This window comes from Podarcis liolepis, assembly GCF_965112155.1.
Source record: "Podarcis liolepis genome assembly, chromosome: 5".
Taxonomy (NCBI): domain Eukaryota; kingdom Metazoa; phylum Chordata; class Lepidosauria; order Squamata; family Lacertidae; genus Podarcis; species Podarcis liolepis.
The window spans coordinates 53748255-53770584 of NC_139556.1; the positions used below are offsets into that span (position 1 = coordinate 53748255).

Below are 22330 nucleotides of genomic sequence, written 5' to 3' on the forward strand. Positions count from 1 at the left end.
GAGAAATAATGACAACTACATTTAAGATGGTGGCTATTAGCAAAACAGGTTCAAGAGGCAATGAATATGGGCTGTTGCCTTAATATTTTCCTTGTGGCTGAATAAAAACCATTTGACTAGTGAGGCACAGAATGCTGAACTAGGCAGGGCTCCCAGTTCACAATATTTCTTACAAGCACTGTTAAGAACAACTAACACACCTGGAAGCAAACCCGTTTAAAAGAAAACATATAGAACCAGATTTTCTAACAGATGAATTCAGCTTTGCAAGAAATACCTTGGCTGATTACAGAAAACCACCCATAATTTCTGTGGATGAGAGCTCAGAAGATACATTCATTCCTCCCACAGAGAGAAAAATGAAACAAGCAGATTAGAAAATTATCTTTATTTGTTTTTATTTCTTTGTAGAATTAGCTAATGTTTCTGAAATGAAAAAAGATGATCCCATGCTGCTTTAAAATAACCATTAAAATATTTCTAGATTGGCTATATTCGCATCAAATATATATTGATCTCTTAATTGAGATTTTCCATGACGATTCCCTGAAGAACAAAGGAGTTATGCATTTCCATCATATGTAAACAGTTTATTAACTTCAACATGTAAACAGCTGATTAGTTTCGGTGTCTTGAACTACTAGTTTATAGTTTTTACTATTATTTCATTGTCTGAATATAACTGGACAGACATGTTATGTCAAAAGAATTTATTAATTCTTTAAGTGCAAAAAATGTTATGATTAACTGAGATTATTTCACAACCATTTGCAAGGCAAAACTCCCATTGATGCTCCCATTTAGTTTACTCTCTTGCTCAAGAAACATACAGGTCTTTGCCAGGATAAATTCATAGGATTGCATATTTCCCACTTCATGGTGAGGCCTAGTCCTGCAGCTGTCACTACCTGAGATCCTATTGCTATATTTTTGCATCATGCCAGAAAAGCAGTTTGTCTCACTGTAGAATCCATAGCGCACTGGATTTCTTAAGAAGTTATTGGCATTCTGTGGAGATCTCCTCTTGCAGTGATGGAAATATTTCCTACCTGATGTTGTGTAAGATGTGGTCTATCCCCAGTTAAAATTCAGCAGACTCTTTTCCTATCTTGCTTTAAAGCTTGAAAACTACATAAACATTGCCTTTGTACTGGTGACTTGACTGACACAAAATCAAGTTTCCATGAGTAGCTAGGATTCATAGCTCAAGCTTACTTCAAATAGCCACAGCACTGAACACGCCAAGAAAGAGCGCCTTTATGGTAATGAAATGAAAGTTGGCCAATACATCCATAGCATTGGGTATACTGTGGACTTGTTATAATAACAAGAAATTCAACAATTGTACAACACTGTTTGTAAATCTAGAAACAAGGAAACAAATCTAGAAACAAGAAATTGGCACTATAAAGTGACATACAGAAAAATATGAATTTATGGTGTAAGATCAAGAATGATGGGGTGGTGGTGGTTTGCCTTCAAATGAATATGTAGGCACCGAATCTGCAATGTCTAATCATGCAGAAAGGGCAACACAATCAAGCTTAAGGTATTTAAAGTAAAAAACTGTGTGGCTTCTCAGCAGCAGTTAGTCATTACAAGGAAGTAGAAACTCTTAAATTAACTTAGTTTGCTATAGTTTTACTTATTGCTTTGTGGAATAATTGTGCTTTGATCTAACTGACAACGTACAGGCATCACTGTTATTTCTGTTTGAAAGCTATATACTACACAGCACATATTTGCTATCAAATTGTTATTGCGCTGAAAATGTCATAAGCTGCACTTAACTGTTCAGTGTTCTCATGATAAAACTGGAGTGGTATTTCCATATTGGATAAAAAGAAGCGTTTCAAGTATTTCTTAGGTTTTATAAGGATAGTTTTCCAATGTAGGGAGAAGTAAGGAAAACAGAAACAGTCTTAAACAGAGTGATTTTGAAAAGTAAATGGCTTATGATTTCAAACCCACACTGAAACCAAGCAAGACCCATGAATGGATATGTCCTCTGATATGTAAAATACCAATGATATCAAGTCCACCATTTAATCACAGAAAACTCCAGTATACCTTGGTCATATTCCTATGTGATTCCTCCCTTTTATATTTGAGAAATTAAGAAAAATGTTTCAGTGCCATAGCACAATGCCAACACATTTTAAGTAGTTAATATTGGGGAATTATGAGGAATTTCCATGAGAAAAAACCCACACACGACTCCAGATGTGGTCAAACAAGAGAGGTATTAGAGGCATTCTTTTTCAATGTGGCCAGAAACAACAAGAGACCAGAATCATCTACCAAAATACACATAAACAGTCAAGGTGGCATGTTGAAAAGGATTTTAACTATCAACTGAGGTAATTGTCATATTGCATATTTCAAAGATTATCTTGACAAAGCTCTGGATCCAGAGTGGTTTGATTTGAAATGTTTTGATTAAAAAATCCCCACTGTATATTTCAATCTTTCTTTGGAAGATGGGCAGATGATATATGCCCAAACAAATGAGATTTCAGAAGTAAACTTCTTTGGTTAGCATGGAGACCACACAAGGAATCTGTTTCTTCCCATTGAAGCGTGGGTCATCACACTGCGATTCATAGTTTCTTGCTACTTTGTAGTTAACCATGGTGAGCATCTGCAGGATCTCCAGCTCTTTGGCATACTTAGTCAGAACTTCACAAAGAGATTGCACAAACCAGGAGCCGTTCCCTGGATTCCGCCAAGAATAATAACCTGTAAGTGAGAGGAAAGGGAAAAAAGCCTCCTTACCATAATGAAGGGCAAAAGAGATATTCACTGCACATTACAAATAGGGTCATAATCCAAACCATATACGTACAAGTGCAGGAGGGAACCAATGTGGGTCTATAGGTTTTTGTCACAATCATTTGCATTGCTGAAGAGGCAAGCAAAGCATTTTGCTTTTTCAAGAGTGTGAGTGCTTGCTGTGGAAACCCATGCACATGCAACACTCTCAAAAAGTGCATAGGGCTGGACTGTGTCAACTAAAATGATCCTGGATCATTATGATACACATTAAATAAGGCTATTTTTTTAAAAAAAAAATCAGTTTCCATTTTAATAGCAAATTATTAAAAATATGGAATTGTTAAGACTTTTCCAGCTAGCTGAGATAGAGAAAGATAACTAAAAATAAAAGAGGACATTGGTATCGTTGGCACCACAGTTTAGCATGTACAACAAATGTGTGGGATCCCACAGAGGAGATTGCGGCTGCTTTGGTCCTCCTCTGGTCATTCTGCTGCTGTGCTGCCCTAAGTTATGGTTTGGCTTAGTATTTTATCTAAACCTTAATCTGGGAGAGCTTTAGCTCTCCCAGATAAGGTAAAGGTACCCCTGACCATTAGGTCCAGTCGTGGACAACTCTGGGATTGTGGCACTCATCTCACTTTACTGGCCGAGGGAGCCGGCATACAGCATGACTAAGCCGCTTCTGGCGAACCAGAGCAGCGCATGGAAACGCCGTTTACCTTCCTGCCGGAGCGGTACCTATTTATCTACTTGCACTTTGATGTGCTTTCGAACTGCTAGGTTGGCAGAAGCTCCCAGACAAACCATGAGCTATAAACCATAGGATAAGCCTTGCTTACAGCACATGGTTTATATGGAGAGAGCTAAACCATGAGCCTGGGTTTGCATGCCATGCTGAGTCAATCCATGGCTTAGCAGCAGAATGTCAAGAGGAGCTGTTCTTGTTGCTCACATTTGATCGTTTGCATTAATTATATACAGTGGCATCACAAGGGGGGCGGGTGGTGGTGGTGTGCCCTGGGTGCCAAGTCGGGGGGGGGGTGAGCCCGGGTGTGGCGGAGTGAGCAGCCATCGCGCCACTGTAGCTACATGTGGAAGATCCTCCGTTTGCGGCTGTAGCTGCAAGCAGAGGATCCTGCCACCGTCTGTACGGCGTTCGAGTGGCGCCAGCGGCAAACCGCTACGTACAACGCATGTGCGGTGTCGCACACATGCGCTGTACGTAGTGATGCCACACATGCGCTGTACATAGCGGTTTGCTGCCGGCGGCGCTCAAGCGTTGTATGGACGGTGTTGGGATCCCTCCGTTGTCGCCGCACGTGGAGGATCCTCTGTTCGCGGCTGCAGCCATGAACAGAGGATCCCGCCACCATCCATAAGGCATTCAAGCGGCTCCGGCAGCAAACCGCTATGTACAACGCATGCACAGTGTTGCACGCATGTGCTGTACGTAGTGTTGCTGCATATGTGCCCTGCGTAACAATGCCATGCATGCGTCATACGTAGCGGCACAACGTGTGCGCAGCCAGCAGTTTGCCCCGCCCCAGGTGTCGGTTAGCCTTCGTTCGCCCCTGATTATACACACAAACTAGAACACTGAAAAGCCTATACATTTCAGAAGGAAATAAACTTGATATGTGAAAATATAAAGTGCAGTGCTTCAAACTTTCAAGACTGGCTCATAATTCAATGTAAAGAAAATACATTTCCCCATAAAATAGCATTCCATTTTTATTTAAGTTCCAATGCTTATATTTTCCCCAATATGTGACATTTTGTTTTACTCTCACTCATTTGTATGTCAAGTTTGTCACTTTTCCCGTTTATACCTGGCACGGTGGAATACGCATACAAAAAATCTGCTTCTACCGGAATCTTGCATCCTGGATTAGCATCCATTTCCAGATCGTTATTTGGAGAACCTGCATCTGTCTGAATCCCTTCATCAAATTCAGAACCTCGACAAGCCTGAAACCATGATATAAAAAGTGAGCAAAATAATTCAGTGTACACATAAATCACATACAATTTACAGGAGTTATGGAATTTTATGATAATTTTGTAACTGAAACAGATTCACATTATAGCTGAACATATACTTGAACCTTGTAAATGAAATATGGTACATTAATGACCTATACTAGGATCAGCAGCATCAACCCTATGGAAAACATATTCGTCCTAGGGCTACAGCTTAAATATATTAGCTGCAGTCAATTGTATGAATACACAGATAGGCCATGCCATTGCTGGTGAGCACGCTATTCATTATTTATTAAGTGCCTAACATTGGCCTTAAACTGACATTTTGTGTTTCTATGTGCAGTTATCCAAAATACTCAATACATGAGAATTTTTCAAAATCAGTTTTTAATTAATAACAAATAAATTACTCTAGGGCAAATAATGTAACATCTACCAAAAAAAAAAGGGGGGGGGGAGAGGACAATAAAAGGAAATGAAAGTGGGTAGTAGTGCTTGAGACACAAACTGAGAAAACAGAAAAAAGACAAGTATTGAGCATCGTTCTCAAGAAAAGCTGACCAAATATCTCTCGTATCTGCCTGCCTTAGGCATTACTCTGCAACCATTTTGGACCACTGTTTCCAATTCTAGCTTCCTGCTGCTAAACTTTGGAAAACAGCTTCTACCCAGCACATGCTAGCTTGCATCAAATACCTTACCTGAATGAAAAACAACTTAGGTTTTCCAATGAGGCTTGGGCACTTGTCTCCTCTGAAAATACTTGTCAACTCCTTTATTGCCATAGCTCCATCTGTGCCATAGATAAACCCCTCGTCTCCGTGGCTTAATAATATGCAGGCAAAACAAGCAGCATCACTGTGGCTCTCAAGGGCAACTGCAAATCAAACGTATTTCCTCTCACATAATGGAAATGCCACTTACCAAAAACTATACGTGGCAAGTCTTTTTTCTGCACAATTAAAAGAAGGGCTAACATCAATCCTATTCATGTTTACTCAGAAATAACTGCCACTGGGTTGGATCTTTGTCATGTTTAAAAGAGACCCTTTGAAATAAATGGAACTTAAATTAGTCCCACTGTTTCCAATGGCTCAATTCTAAGCATGACTAAGCCTGAACTGCTCACTAGGAAGTGCTTGTACAGTGGTGCCTTAATTGTTGAATGGCTTGGCTCCTGAACAAATCGGCTCCTGGAGGAGAGTGTCCTGGTTTGTGAAAGTTCTTTGGAAGCCAAACGTCCGACACAGCTTCCGTGGCTTCTGATTGAGTGCAGGAAGCTCCTGCAGCCAATCGGAAACTGCACCTTGGTTTTCGAACTGTTTCGGGAGTCGGACAGATTAAGTTCGACAACCAAGGCACCACTGTATTCAACAAAATTGTTGTGCTAGAGGAAGCCAGTTCAATGATGCCTGCTAGTGCAATGGAACTCCACCCTCCAAATCTTCTCCAGATGGTTAGAACCCCCAGAACAGTGAATGCGGGGAGATGGTTCCATTGAGGAAACAGAAACAAATCTCCTTAGTGCTACACTGACAACAACCCAGTTCATTTAGTACTACCCAAATTATGTATTAAAAGCTCAGCTTCTCAAATGACCAAAGGAAGAACACAATTGGTCTTCTTAAGTAAACCAGCAAACTATCTAAACAGGGAACCTAATGCAATTGGTGGTCATTGTTACCTTCCTTGAGTTTATTCTCCATAGCTTCACAGGTGAGATCATTATGGATGGAAACATCAAATCCAATGCTTCGAAAACATTTTAGCAGGTCACCAGCATCTTTATCAGTGCCATTTCGTATACCCATGTCTGATAAGAAACACAAGAAGATTGATGCTGACTGTGCAGAGGCGTACTTATTATTACAAGTTGTGTGAATGCCCAATGGGAGAGAAAATGATTTAAAAACTTAAAACCTTTGAGCAGTATTCAGAAACAGCTTGTTATATTCACAAAGACCCAAGCAATGGCCAGAGAGGGGGCCCTGTCGAGACCACTGCAGAAATGTTTTGTGGCACCATAAAGACTAACAATATTTTACGGCGCGCTTTTTGTGGGCTCAGTCATTTTCTGGGTATGGCCACTCTTCCTTTATAAAAGTTCAAGGCTGCTCACAGCAAAATACAACCCTCCCCCCCGGGCAAAGTAAACACTAAAGCAGCATGCTAAGAAATAGTAATAAAAAATACATTATCAACAGCATATCCCTTTAAAACTGCAAAAAGCCCCTCCTAAGAGAACACCATAGGCAAGGTGGTTATGTCAGACGTTTAAAGCACAAAAGCCTTTCTAACAGAAAGCTTTTAACTTTATGGCTGAAGGCCAAAAAAGAACATGCAAAGCAGGGTCTCAAAATTTGAAACTAGCAATAGAAAAGTCACTTTCCCTTGTTCCCATCAAATGTGGCTGATTGATATGGGAGAAGATATGGGAGAAGAGTGTGATCCCTAGATATTAGCATATTGTCTTGAAAAGCACTGCTCTCACGTATAGATCTCTTGCTCTCTAACAGAAGTACCACCCAGAGTTATATTAAGATTATGTGAAAAACATACTTGTACTTTCTTTGAAGTTCTTGTTGTTTATAATAACACATTTTCCAATTTTCTTGTAGTCCATACGATACAGGAATTCTGGAGGAACAATTCGGTTTCGGCTAGGGAAAGAGGTCTCTGGCTGAATTTCCTGTCCATTCTTTTTTCTGTGGAAATGTAACTAAATGTTCATAGACAGAACACAAAAGCATTTCAAATTTTCATTGATGCTTAACTGATTATTAAGTATTGTGTTTCTCTTGTATGTAAGCTTTATCATTAAGATATTTTGCCAAATTTTCCTCCACCAAACAGTTGTGGTAGGGTTTGTTTTTCCATTTTTGTGCAGTACACTGTTTTGTTGTTGTTAGAAGCAGTAATCAGTTGTAAATCAGCATTAATGACTGCAGGATGAAGAATAACTCAAAAGAAGAGTTATTTTAGGTTTCCTTGGGAGATCATAGCCCGTACCTATTAATATATTATTCAATACTTCTGTCCAGAAATGTTTGTTTTTACAGTTCCAAAAGATATATCTTAAATTCGCCTTAATTCTATTGTATCTCTAGCCGTGCATGTTTTGGCCAAATATTTGTCTAATTCTGTGTGGAGTTAAATACCACTGGAATATTGCTTTAAAATAGTTCTCTTTTGGATTCATACTAATAAGCATTGTTGGAATCAAGAAAACAAATTTATTGAGAGGTGGGCCTTGATTTTACATTCTTAAATGACCAAGTAAATGACAGTATCTTTCCTGATGTCAATCGACAGGGAGTTTCAAACACACTAAAAATACTTCGTTACAACTGCGGAACGTGTATAATGTGGCGCTTGTAAACAGGGCTAGTTCTGCAGATCAAAGCAGTTAAATGGGCACAAGTAAACTGCTCCCAGGCTGTGCCTTTAAGACACACATCCCAACTTTTAAGTGATTGCAAGTTCTTGGTCACAGCATGCTATTACCAACCAAAGACAACCTTTACAGCAGGGGTAGCTAACCTTTCTTCGGCCAAGAATAGGAATGACACATGGTCAACCCTCTGCGGGCCAAATGTCAAAGTGGCCAAAGTATGAAAGTGGGGGTGTGGTGAAAACTGCCGTTTTCAAGCCTGCCCTTCAAAAGCTTTTTCCAACAGCTAGTCTACACTATTTTAAATCTGTTGTTGTTGTACAAGTGTAGGGAAAGTCTTTGGGGAGACACCTAAAACATTTTGGCATCGTAGAAGCAAACCCACAGGAGTGAGCAATAATATGTATTTTTAATGCCTAGTTTTTTGGGTGTGTGTGTGTGCACAAGTTAACCACCCTGCTGTGGACCTACTAATACCACACAAGAAAAAGTATGATTAGTTTTAAGACAGAAAAAGTGCTTCTATTAATCTAGTCCCAAGGAACATTGGTACAAGAGTGAAGCCACAGCAACATTTCCTTACCAATACTGTGGCCTAGGTAGCAAATAGACTGGGATAATGTCTTTCCCTCGTGTGCGTAGAATTCCTACTCACTGCTGGCCTCAGCTGATATTTTATAACCCCTCTCCCCAAATCCTTAAGACAGTTCCCCTATTTGTGTGTGTGTTACCTAGTGCAAGCCTCATTTACATCTCATTGCCTTACACAGGCAGGCTATTTGTGCCAATAAAGTACAAAGCCTTCTACAGAACCTGAACTAGGATTATTTTTTGCTGCTGCTGCTGCTGCTTGAAATCTAGTAACTTTTTGGGGAGGGAGGGTTAGATGAAAAAACCCACAAACAACCTACACACCAAATTCATGTGTGTGGGGAAAAATGACTGTAGTGAAACTGTGGTGTTATATTTCCTTCCTGTCAAAAAGAACTCTAAGAAAAGGAAGTACTTGCCTTTATTTTTTTAAAAGTAGAGTTATATAAACACATCAAGAAACAGTGGCCTGATTCACACACCAAATTATGTTTTAAAATTACAAGAATGAGCCACAGCAAGCCTTTGGCTTGCATCTGCCACTTCTTCTTTGGAGTGGCTGGGCGGAAGAGATGAAAAGCTTCTGCTCCTATTTCAGACTGACCATGGTTTAGCATTATCCAAGCCCTGAATTACAGTGCATCTTAACTAGGGCTTGCTGAAACAAGTCAGGTTATTGAACTATGGTAAGCAGTTCGCTTGTTTCAACAAACCACAGTTAAGCATAACCACCATTTCTCAGATTTGGATGACAGGGAAATAAAAAAATGGAAGCGTTTCTAAAGTCCTTCTCAAGGCAAAAGTGCTATTTTTTTTTCATTCCTCTGGCCAGAGCTCAAATCGTCAGGTGAAAAACAGTTTTGAACCTGATGAGGTGATCAGTTGATCCTATTTGTTGAACCAATCATTCTTAGGAGAGTTGGAAGTGCAGAGCCTTCTGAAGCATAAGGCCAGACCAAGGCATTTTGCGGATTGAGGCAACATGGCTAACAGCATAGTGTCCTCTACCACACCTGAGGCAGCAGGCCAATTGGGGGAGGATGGCAACAAAGGGGAATGGCTGAGGGGCTCAAGAGAAACAGCTGGGGACTGCTGATCTCCAGCATCTGAGACACTCTGCCCAATTGTAGGGTTGTCCCTGTTGAAGCAGCATAACGGGCTGTAGATGCTAATCTTCTCTTGTGAAAAGGATTCTGCCACGGTTTGGGTTTGAGTACAGAAAGCCTCTTTCTCTAGGATAGGTCTTTCCAAGTTTCTATGTTTAAGAAAACCATTCCCTATCAAACCTGTCTCCCTAGCATGCCTATTTCTGTTGCAAAGGATTGTAGGGTAGAGCTCTAGGGCTGAGTCTGAACTATGAAGAACAGGGTCTGCTATCCTAGACCAGCAAGTTAAGAAACTATGTGTACTTATGAAGAGTAAGTGTGCAGCAAAGAATAATGGTGTGAGATATTGGGCTCCTGTAGATTAGAGGTGGAATTAAGCCTGTGGGTTTTTAAGACGTGGAATAAATACAAGAAAACTGGCCTCTGCCTTTGCTAGACAATTTCAGTGCACCTTTGAGGTCTCTTCTCTCCTTGTCCTTCACATCTGTGGCCTGGGCTTGAGATTAACCCAGGAAACCAGAGTCTGCTTTAGAACAGGTTTAATCCTCAGCCCTGTACACTAAGGGAAGATTGTTAGGGATAGGAAAGCTGTTTTCCCATGCTTGTAGGCTATGGCTGATCTCAAAGGGGAGCCCCTGATTAAGCTGGCTGAGGAACCTGAGGTCTCAGGAAAACAATTGGTAATCTACCATTCTGCCTATTCACGCATTCACTCATGTGGTGAAGCAGAGAGGGTCTGCCCTGTTGGCCTCACCCCTGATCCTGTGCCCCCACACCAGCCTTGCCTCTGGCACCTGCATGTTGAGTGTGGGTGTTTGAAATGGAGCTATCTGCATGTGAGCAACTGTTCACAACTCAGGGTGCCATGTGACCAGGGCAACCTGATTTTACACATGTGCGGATCACATGGAACCCCTCTGCATAGGCAGCTGAAAAGAGGTTTCTTTTCAGATGCCCATTCAAAGGAAAGCGTAAGTCCAGGGAAACTGTGTGGCCAGCTCCTCAACACATTAAACCCATTGCATGCAAGTAAGGTGTATAGGCCTAAAGTATACTTATTTTGTTTCCCGCTCTGCCTTTATACTATCATAATGAACCCTAGGGCTGCAGTTGTTATTTGGCCAATCTTCCTCATATTTGTATTCTTGATCTGGGGAAGCTATTATGATAATGCTGGAGAGCCCCTATGTGATTCAGGTTTAGACCTACATCACTGTAATCTAGATGGACAACTGTGAGAAACAGTTGGTACCTGTCCAAGGAGTGGCAGAACAAGAAGGAAGCAAATTTGTAGTGGGGAACAAACCAGATTTTGGAATTTCCCTTATTTGCATGCCATAGCAAATCATGATAAATTAGTTTGTTCGAGAATAATAAAAGCAGGTCACTGGTTTATATTACTCTTTGATTTGTGCCCAGCACAAGTCCTTCAGGCAGAGAAAGCAATGCAATACATTTTTAGTGAAAAATAAATCTATTCTCAAACTTAAGTTTCTGCTTACAGAAATGTAAAAATTTACAACAAAACACAACTTGTATCATTAATTACTATGAACAGTTTGCTTCTTAAACTTGACCAAAGCAACATCTTGTAACAACACATCCCCATAAACCAATCACACTTTAATGTTTTCACATGACATTTTCTTTGACACAATGCACAATTAGTTATGTGCAGGACTGTAAACTTCTTACTTTGTTTCAAGGGAAGATAAGTTTACGTTTTTATTTCCTCCCAGTGCTATGCAAGAGAAGTTTACCTTTTTATTTTCCCCCAGTGCTATGCTTTAAATAAAATACATCTGTACATAAGTTACAGTTAATCAAATGAACACTTACAAGGTTAACATTTTTAATCAAGAGATTGAAAAAAAGCCTTTTCTGTTAATCATTTTCTAGATATTGTTTTGGGTTGTCTGGATAGGACGTTGTGCATAATTGTAACAGTATGAATTTACATTTATGTGAAATTTGAGGCCTTCAAATTTTTATGTCAGACTGCTCAATTACTGGAAGCTTTGATGCAAATAGTCAGATTTTTGTTAAGACGGAAGTGTAAACACAAAGACTGAAATAGTATACCTACGGCCACACCTGCACCCACCAGCAAGCAACTCAGGCTGTAATCCTATGTACACTTATTTGTGAGTCACATTGCAACAGTGGGGCTTGCTTCCAAATAAATATGCATAGGATTACCCAGAGAATTTGACTAGTTAAGAGGGGCACCTAAGCATTCCCGTGAAGTGGTCTGTCTTATGAGTGACGGTAACAACCAATAGTTTTTAGGACCCACCCACAGGGTATGAGCTGGAGGTCGTTCTACCATGTTAGACCTTATGGGAGACCTCCTGTGCTTTTCAAAGCTCTCCTGCACAGTAAAAACACACCCCCTCCAAAAACCACACACCAAAAGTCTAGCACACATACATTCCAGTATCTTACTGCTGAAGCGATTTAGCTTTCTATAGAGCAAGAAATGGTTGGCAAGCAGTGAGATGTTTAAATAGGCTCCTTTGATGTGAACCCAAAAAACCCCCCAGCCTTCAGCTTACACCAGCAGCTGAACAATACTGACTGATTGTGAAGTGGCAAACAACTTGGTAAATGTTCCAGAACTGCCATTTTCATTAATCAATTGTGGTAGGTCATTGTGCTATGAAAAATGGTGCACTTTTAACTGCTGCTCCCTCATTCATGTTTTTGTGTTTCAATCTTTACATAATACTTATTTCCTGGATGCATCTAACAAGTAACCTAATACGCTGTATGTTTTTATGTATGTAAACAAAACAAAAAACAAAACTGAAATGCAAGCAGATTAATAGTTGTTAAAGAAATACCAATGATGAAAAAAAGATGAAAAAATATTGAGCTATAAAAGACCCTAATGGCTGCTACATAGTTTTCGGTGTGAGAACTCTGAAAAAGGCTGGAATGCAGTTGTTGCATGGGGAGGGGGGAGGGGGGGAGACCATCAGATGGCTGCAGATTCAGTTGCTGCAGAAAGAAAAACTTTCCTGGGAATAAGCCCCAGTGAACTCGAGTGAGACTTTGTTCTGAGTAGGCATATACTGTATAAGATTGCACTGACAATTTCAGGCAAAGTACAATAAAACAATAAACAAAACATTATAATTCAGATGCAAAGTTATTTATACACATTAGCTAGAACCCCCCATGTAGGTCTGAAACACAGGGCCATGGAAAGTGAATTCACTGGGACCACTGACTACATAAAAGTTAATTATATCTCAAAATGCTCCTTCTTTCGCAAATAATCAAGTTTAGATAACAGCATCAGAGTCCCTTCAGACAAAATAGGACATCTTATTCTATGCATGCTCTGTATTCTTTTATTCCAGTACAGGGGTACCTCGGGTTACATACGCTTCAGGTTACAGACTCTGCTAACCCAGAAATAGTACCTCAGGTTAAGAACTTTGCTTCAGGATGAGAACAGAAATTGTGCTCCGGTGGCGCAGCGGCAGCAGGAGGCCCCATTAGCTAAAGTGGTGCTTCAGGTTAAGAACAGTTTCAGGTTAAGAACGGACCTCCGGAACGAATTAAGTACTTAACCTGAGGTACCACTGTACCAGATACTATTAATCAAGTCCCTTGAGTAGAATTTTAACATGTAAACTGAAATGTGTCTAATTTTTAGAAACTATTTGAAAAGCTGCCCTAACTCCTTAGGCCAAATCTTCTTACCTAACAAATCTGGCAATTGCAGGAGCAAGAAAGGAGGAAAAGGAGACGAGGCAGTGAAGTTCTGTTCTACAAATGGCACAACTTTGTTTCAGGCTCTGGCCAGTATGGGTGTGGGAGAAACAACAGAATCTAGCACCGCCCTCACCACATGGCTTGGTTATCTTTGTAAACGAGGCAGGACCAAATGTTTCAACCCCTGTACCTAATTTAAGATCACAAATAAGAATTGGGATGATCTAACCCAACCTTCCAGCTGAATGTATTCCTGCCATCCTCTGATCACTGGTAATTTATATAACATTTTTTGCACGCACAAACACACCCATTCATACTTTTACTGTTACCATCCTTTTCTCAAACCAAATTTGCTTCAGCTTCAAACTTCATACCACTCATGTAGCTCCTCTTGTGCTTGTTGTCAGAACTGAAGACTGCTATTACCTGGCGCAGCTTTTTAGTCTCTTGCTTGTCTCATGCCATCATGCTATCTCTGCACACAGCCACTAAGGGTAACATGGCCTCACTTGTCCTGGAAGTTGGGCCAACACTGATGTGGGGAGGAGTTGCAGAGTGGATTCCCCCCACCTGGCATGGAGCTTCTCACGTTACCTGAGCACAAGGAGGAGCTGTGCCACACTGGCTACCATCCCATAATGTGAGAAGGTACCAAGAGACTACTGCTGCTTTCAATGGAGCAAATACTTCTCCATTTCTATGCCTTACTGACCTGTTTTAATTCACCAAACAAATGTGCACCCAGTCCGTGGATTGCCAATCAGGAACATAAAAATGCTCATTTTCTGAGTTCAGGATGCTAAATTATCTAAAGTCTGTTCTTCCCCCTCCTACAGAAAGTGAAAGGGCGACACAAAGAATGTACAGTACCTTGGCTCTTCATCAAGTGGTACACCACTCTGCATCTGAAAAATACGTCCACCTTGCGATGATGAATAGGTTTAGTGTTCTCTATTAATGCCAGCATCCCACCATGCTTACACTACATTAGTGACTGAAGCAGCCTACGGGTGTGTTCACAGACCCAAAGATTTGTCTGTGTCAGCAATGGGTCACGCTGGACTTTTCTATAGGGCTATTGAAACCTCCATAACTATGGCCTAACATGCAAGCCGAGGTCATGCAGGTCTCTTCCGCTCCTGCTGACAGGCAGAAAGCATGTGCTTGCACCACTGTGATTCTATCACTGCTCTGCTGTAAGAATAATGCACAGATTATTTTTTAAAAAAAATGCTTAAGAGATAGACACATGTGGCTCTGTGTGCAGAGGTTGCTGTCCTTTGAAACCATCACCTAACTCTGATATACAACCTCACACTGTATCAAAGTAGTGTGCCTGAAAATTCTTAAACTTCTTTGTAGAAAAACAAGCATTTCAGTCTATTTAATACCCTATATTTACTAGTATATGGAATTCTACATAACTGATGTTGGGATCCTGCCTAATTAATTTAGACCAAAAGAGTTATATGCACAATGTTTTCCTTCTGATATTGCACCCCTGACATCCTCACAAATAAATTTGTTGCTTAAAGTTAAACAAGACAGATTAAACAGGTTTGCACTTTACTTTCTGTACCCTTTGAGAACGAATTGTCAAACTCTATGATATAATTATCCAACATCAATCTGATGCCAACTGGCCATATTTCTCTTTCCCTAAAAAAATGAAATTCCAAGCTGGACAATTACATGTATCTGAACACACATTTGAAAGAAAACCCAGACCCTGCAATCTGAGGCTCTTCTTCATGTGTCTGGAGGGCAGCAACACAATAATGGGCCAGCTGCCTCCTTACACATTGTTCTGAATTCAATAAAGAGTTAGAATTTAATCCAACCCCTAAATTGCTGGATCTGGCAAAGGTTGGAAATAACACAGGACAGTTTCCTCATGAGGTAGTCATGTGATAATGGCTGAGTCAGATGGCCCATTGGGAGATTCAGTGCCAGACAGCCTAACACAGTCATGGCCAAACTTGGCCCTCCAACTGTTTTGGGACTACAACTCCCATCATCCCTAGCTAACAGGACCAGTGGTCAGGGATGATGGGAATTGTAGTCCCAAAACTGCTGGAGGGCCAAGTTGGGCCATGCCTGGCCTAACGGGTTAAGCCTCACCTTGGGCCCTGGTTTTAGTAAGTAAGACAAAAAAGCCAGTGTTAGTTTTTTAGGATTGCAGTTGGCAGTGATACGCTAAAGAAAAAAACTGGGACAGGAGAAAGAGAACATGGTTGATTTCTGTTTTGGATCCTGTGGGAGGAGTGAGAGACCCTCTTGGAGTGTAATACTGGGAACCTCTCCATCGTAGGCTCAGATTGTAGATATGTGTAAATAAACCATATACCATAAAGATACCACAGTCTCCACTGTGCTTTATTTCCAATAGGAGGCATGAACCCTGGTTAAGCACCTGAGCCCCTGGGATCTCATACTGCTGGCGTAACAATATATTTAGTCACCAGGCAAAAACATCTCTCTTCTGACAGGCCTTTGGCTAATTAAACCATCTATGTGTGCATGAAATTATTGTTTTTCTTTGTTACGATGGTATGTATTTTTGTGTTTTTATATTGTAAACCATCCTGTAATCCTTGGAACAAAAATTTAATAAATAAAGACACTTTAATGGTAAGTCTGGATGGTCCACTCCTGCCTTTGTCAATCTGGTGTCAATCCAGGTGTTCTGGATTGCAATTCTCACTGCTCTGCTGGCTGGGGCTGATGGGAATTGTAGTCCCAAAAATCTGGAGAGCACCTGGTTGATAAAGACTGGACTACTCGCCAATCGGCCTCTTATATAAACGTATATAATCATGGCTAAAATAAGGATTGAATTTATTTATATAATTATATCCTGCAACCTCAATACAAATGTATGTGTGTTCACAGCAGCTAACAGGACAGTTAAAAACAAAAAGTACAACTGGGTAATTATAACAGACAATAATGAATGCAAACCGATACAGAAAATTAAAGGAACAAAATAAAACAGCCACAACCCACTCAAATAGGTAGAAAAACCAGTCAAATGTTTACATTAGCGATTCCTAAAAGCTTATGGTGCCTAAGTGATAGTCTGAGCTTCTTAGCATAGTTCAGCTGGGCATTGAGGAGGTACAGTAATCTCACAGTGTACCCCCCCCCCCACGTCCTTGATAGATCGCAGGGAGTACAGCATGAATTCAGCGACAAGGGGATCAGTAACCTGTGCCTGGCTACATAGAGGCTGTGAGTTGTTCCCCTGTGCAAAAAAAGCAATGTTCTTCTCTTTGGAAATGAAGGTTAATTTCACAGAAGTCAGCTTTTAAAGGACTCAGCAGCACAGAGTGCAGAACATGCCTAGATCAGGAGAGGACAAATGAGTGCAAACTTAATTAATTTCCCCCCAATAAGTTTTGCTATGCATGTTTTGCTTCTCTAAGAGATGACAGGAACCTGTCAGCCATCAAAAGTTGGTGGAAATTAACAACCGAGAGAGGGGGTGGTGGAAGACAAGACAGGTAACGAAACCCTCCCCTTTCCGTTACATCTCAGAAGTTGTCAACGTAAGTAGTTATTAAGCTATGTGCAAGCACCATTAAAGAAGAATGCAAGGCCTCTGGAACAAGGTCTTCCAGGCTCCTTTTCTTCAGCAAAATACGGAAGTCACGCAGCGGATCAAGCTTTTGAAAAGAGAAATGACCCGAAAAAGTAGAACTTGGATGACGACAGTTTTGGGTAACAATTCAAGAGCAACCCCCAAACTATTAGTGTGGATCAGAATATGGCAAGTTCAGAAATATGCTGAATATTAATGTGTTGTATCTAAATTGCTTAAAAGAAATGCATTCAGGCATTCACCAAACTAGGATTCTTGTGCATGCCATGCGCACCCACATCAGAAGCATTTCATAAAGTTGAACATGGATGTTATATGCATGCTCATTTGCCCAGTTAGTGAGAACCAGTGTGGTAAAATGGTTAGTGCTGGATTATGAATTAGAGATTCCAGGTGTATATTTTATTTTTATTATTTTAATTTAACCTTTTAGAAGGTATTAGGCTTGCTTTCTGTGTGAAAGTTGTACAAATGGCAGGATGTTTTAGCACCAGTATAAATCGGCAATCCTTGAAGCTATCTGAGACTCAGGAAGAGGATATGATGCTCTTCCCTCATTGAAGACTAGGTTGCCAGGGTAACGCTGGACATCTGAGACCTAAAATGGTCAAATGGCCTGGGAACACTGGGGCCACTCCAAGGTGACGTGGGGCTGAAGATACCTGTACAGAGCCATGCGTGCTTTACTTTTCACGACCTGTAACCTTTCCTGATGTACGTGAATATGTTTTATGACTCCTTGTTTGCTGTGTTTGAACTACTATATGAGCTTTGGTTCTGAAGTGCCTTGGGGCAGACCTTCTCAACTGGAGCACTGAGTTGACTGAGATCTCTCCTATTGCAAACCTATAATAAACCTGGGCCCTTAAATCTGGCTGCTGGACTTGGAAACAGTTTCCTGGGTTCTGTGGTTCATTCAAAATGTGGTTGTTCCTCACCTGGGTAGCGAACAAGGTGGTGTAGAGGTGAATTCTTACCTAGGAGACCAAGCTTCAAACCTATTCAGCCATGCAACTCACTGGATGAATTGGGCCAGTCATTAGCTCTGTCTAATCTACCTCACAGGATTGTTGTGAGGATAAAAATGGGGAAGGGGAGAGCCATGTGAGCTCCTTAAAGGAAAGGTGGGATATAAATGCAAACAATAAAATAAACGTGCAGGCGCACTTACATACCGAGTTTGTAAGAATTCTGACTCTTTTTTACTCCACGCCCCAGATGAAAAACAGTGGAAAAGACAACTTGTCACACAGGTGTGTGTACACGCCATGTGCATGGTGTAGGCATGGTAGAAAAAAAGTGCATATGTAAGATCCCTAATTGGGTGTACATGCTGTGGATCCAACTAACATTGAAGTCACAGTCCTGACGCCTTTAAGTTAGTTGAAATCTGCTTAGAAATGCTGTTCTTGGAATGTCAACAAATCACCAACACAAATCGCAATGCTGGATGTAATCTAAAAGACAATTTCTTATTTGGAGTGTGTATACTTGTAGATTCACCTATCCTTGTGATGAAATATGAGTTGCCTCACTCCCGCTGCAATTAATCTTGTGGCAATGTGGTCGCAGAATGGTTTCACTGTGTACCAATAATTTGGCCCCATACACACCATCAGGTAACAAATGCTCTAGAAGTGGATTGCTTGTGACATGCTAAATGTGCCTAACTGCACATTTTATCAACCCTCATTGAATTATGCTGAGAGCACTATGTTGATTGGCCCACAGAACTGTGTAGCAGAACCATTAGTTTGATTTAATCTAAATGAAAGAAAGATAATGGAATCCAACAGAAGGAAATTAATGTCAAAAGATTCCCCCCTGCTGCCAAATCTTCCTCACCTTCTGTTTTCTCATTGTACTTTCAGTGACATTTACAGTAATGTAATACAATAAGCATTAACTTTTAAGCTGCGACAAGTAAAAACAGATCTCAAAGATCTTCTGACATCTAACAAGCAAAAAGTTATATTCATCTGCCATCTAGTGGGAAGAAGATATACAGGTTTGTTTAAAAATCCAATCCAATCAGTAGACGACTTCTCTCAAAATACAGCAATTTTGCCTTAAAACTAAACCAAAGACAGAGAGCCCAAGACCCTCTAGATGATGATGATGAAGAAGAAGAGTTTGGATTTGATATCCAGCCTTTCACTCCCCTTCAGGAGTCTCAAAGCGGCTAACATTCTCCTTTCCCTTCCTCCCCCACAACAAGCACTCTGTGAGGTGAGTGGAGCTGAGAGACTTCAGAGAAGTGTGACTGGCCCAAGGTCACCCAGCAGCTGCATGTGGAGGAGCGGGGACACGAACCTGGTTCCCCAGATTACAAGACTACCGCTCTTAACCAATACACCACACTGGCTCTCTAGATGTTGGATACAACCACCCATCAGGCCTAGCCTGGTCCAGATGTGAACTGTAGTTCAGCAATATTTGGAGGGCCACACGCTCCCCACTCCTGCACTATAAAAAGAAATGTGAGCTCTGGTGTCCAAATAAAAGTGTGTGTGTGTGTGTGTGTGTGTGAGAGAGAGAGAGAGAGAGAGAGAGGGAGAAGGGGGAGCAAACTATGATGAGGATTCCCAAATTGTGATCTGGAAGCTTTGCTCAAGTATTCATAAGATTTCAATTGTATATTTATTGCTTCTATTATTTCTTGTATCGTTTTTCATTTAATTACAATTTGAATTTGATGGAATTCAAACTGTACCACAATAAAATACAATCGGTAAGAAATGAAGGCAGAAATGAAAATACAATTGAACATAAACAGTATCTAGACTAGTGCATTACAATTACTAAAATAGGCAGAAAAATAAATGGTCTGCTAAGACCCTGAGCAATGTACAAGCGGTCCATGAGGGGTGGGGAGGAGTTTGGAAGGCACTGGCGTATTAAGTGCTTAAGGCAAGGCCCAGCCTCACAGTTTGGACTGGATACAAACGTGTGGCAGTCAACTTTATTTCACTGGTTCCTTTCTTGAGATGTTCCCACATGGGAGGAGCCAGAGCCAGGGAAATGCATCATAATCTGTCTCTCTAGCTCTCTAACCATGTTTTAAACCAGGTACTCACTCACCTGCCTCTTACAGATGCATCATGAACAGAAGTCAACAGAAAGTGAATGAGAACACACTACTGTTCTAGGTTCACCTTCTTTTGAAACCTAAAACGTTATTCCTTGTTAACAATCATTATACTTTTCTATCTACTAAAGTTGAGTAATCCACATACTAGCATTTAATTTGACCTCTTATAGGTAAAAAAAATTATTACCATGATTTTGAGAATCCCTAAAGGCAGACACACACAAAATATACAAACTTGCTGCCACTTGATAACAGAAATTAAATATACACACTTGCAATTAAAATAGGCTGCACTACAGGTTCCCAATATTTGCTCTTTTAAAAATAGAAGCCAATCATGTCCAGTTGGCCAAATCTTAGCAATCATGACCAGTGGAAGTCAGGTAGTGCGCCCCACCCCACCCAATCCGCTTGTGTTGTTTCTCCACCCTTAACAAACAAGCTTATATTAACTCGTGAATGAATACTGTGAATAATTTAACTGAAGTAAACATCCACTTGGGACTGACAATGGTTATAAATATAAAATATAATTAACAGCTATTCTTGGAATTTAATATTCAGAATTCAATTTAAAAGGAAAAGGAAAAGTTTAAATTATTAGATTCCCCCCATGTGGAACAGGTGTAAGGTTCATTTCTAGTATGTAGTGCATTTATAGGTCTGTATGCAATGCTTCCTTCCTATTGGACGGCTGAGTTTGAAGGCTGCACAGCAGAGGAACCAAACGCAACAGCTGCACTGGCAGAAACTTGTTGCACAACCAGTGCTATTTTCCCATTAGAATTCTATCAGTGGGTCCAGAATAAAGTCAAGATAAATTTCTTTTGGACAAGCTAACAAACATGTGCCTTACTTTGAAAAGAGTGAAGATCGCTGTCTTCTATCTGGCTTTGCATCTGGAACATCACCATGGTCTCTTTCATCATTGCTCTGCATCTTTGTTGGCAAAGGATCTGCCGACTATTTAGAGAAACAAATGACAAGAATGCTATTAAAATACTTTTAACTTTTAAAAATGCATTTTTTTTGCCCATTTCAGAATTACAGAAAAACTGTGTTCTCAGATCCAATTAAAAAATTCTTTCAAAATTCAGGAAGTTTTTAGAATTTTAGAGTTTTAGCTTTTGATGTTCAAATTACGAGAGATGCTTTTCAAAACTAAATATCCATAGACATCTTGAGTACCTACAACCTCCCTTCCTTGTATGCTCATCTACACACGGAGGTGTGCTGTTGGCAAGGAAATCCCACATGCATAGATCTGTGTACAAGAGAGACAGACTGTGCTCAGAACCTTTAAGGCTGCACTCCTATTCACACTTGCTTTGGGGCCCCTGGGTTACATCTGAAACTCCTTTCTGATGTAATGTAACTCGTTTCAGGAATAAAGAAAGGCAACTTCTTTATTCCTGATGAGAGGGTAGACTGTACAGAAATTTTATACTGTAGGTCCCTATGAACAAAATGGAATCACTCTCTAGGCTCCATAAGGTGGTCATTATCTATACTAGGCAAATTGTAGGATGCAAACTGGGCAGGGAGAAACCCCGGTATCCGGCTACATTTCACAGAATAGCGAAAATAATCTGCATCATGCAATCTTGTGGTAACAAGTCTGCATTATGCAATCCTGAGGAAACAACATAGGTCAGGATCACCCACGAATCTGCTTAACGTTCTTTAATTTATTTTAAATTTACGTAAGTGTCAAGTGATACGAGTACAGCAGTAGAATTAAAGTGTGTGACCTTGCATACAGGATACTGAAGGAGCTGCAAAAATATTAGAATTGAAAAGGGTAGAAAGGAGAGTTTGGTGGCACTATAGCTAATCCTCGGACACTGACTTTTTTTAAAAAAAGTTTTTATTAAATTTTAACAATGCAAAGTATAAAAGAAAAAATACAAAGACAAAGACAAAAAGAATATAAAGACACAAAATACATACTACAAAATACAACAATACAAACATTAAGCACAAAAATACAAAATACAAAAATACATACATTAAAACTAATAATAAAAAGAAAAAGCACATATAGGAAAAACACAAAAATTCCC

General features: G+C 40.3%; 1 protein-coding gene across 1 annotated transcript; it reads right to left on the bottom strand.

Moving 5' to 3' along the window:
• Positions 1–373: 373 nt before the first annotated feature.
• Positions 374–21230, bottom strand: CASP7 (caspase 7). The gene is made up of 6 exons (XM_083505387.1): positions 21124–21230; positions 7321–7466; positions 6446–6574; positions 5463–5638; positions 4608–4746; positions 374–2739 (listed from the first exon to the last, which is right to left on the bottom strand). The coding sequence occupies exons 1-6, from the start codon at positions 21204–21206 to the stop codon at positions 2516–2518; spliced, it is 897 nt and encodes a 298-aa protein (XP_083361513.1). The 5' UTR covers positions 21207–21230; the 3' UTR covers positions 374–2515.
• Between the last annotated feature and the right edge of the window lie 1100 nt (positions 21231–22330).

Excerpts from the sequence above, each read along its gene's own strand:
- CASP7 (XM_083505387.1), bottom strand. The coding sequence starts at position 21,206 with ATGCAGAGCAATGATGAAAGAGACCATGGTGATGTTCCAGATGCAAAG. Across the intron at positions 7,467-21,123 it reads CGATCTTCACTCTTTTCAAA|AAAAAAGAATGGACAGGAAA; the intron begins GTAAGGCACATG and ends ACATTTCCACAG. Across the intron at positions 2,740-4,607 it reads TGCGTATTCCACCGTGCCAG|GTTATTATTCTTGGCGGAAT; the intron begins GTATAAACGGGA and ends TCTCACTTACAG.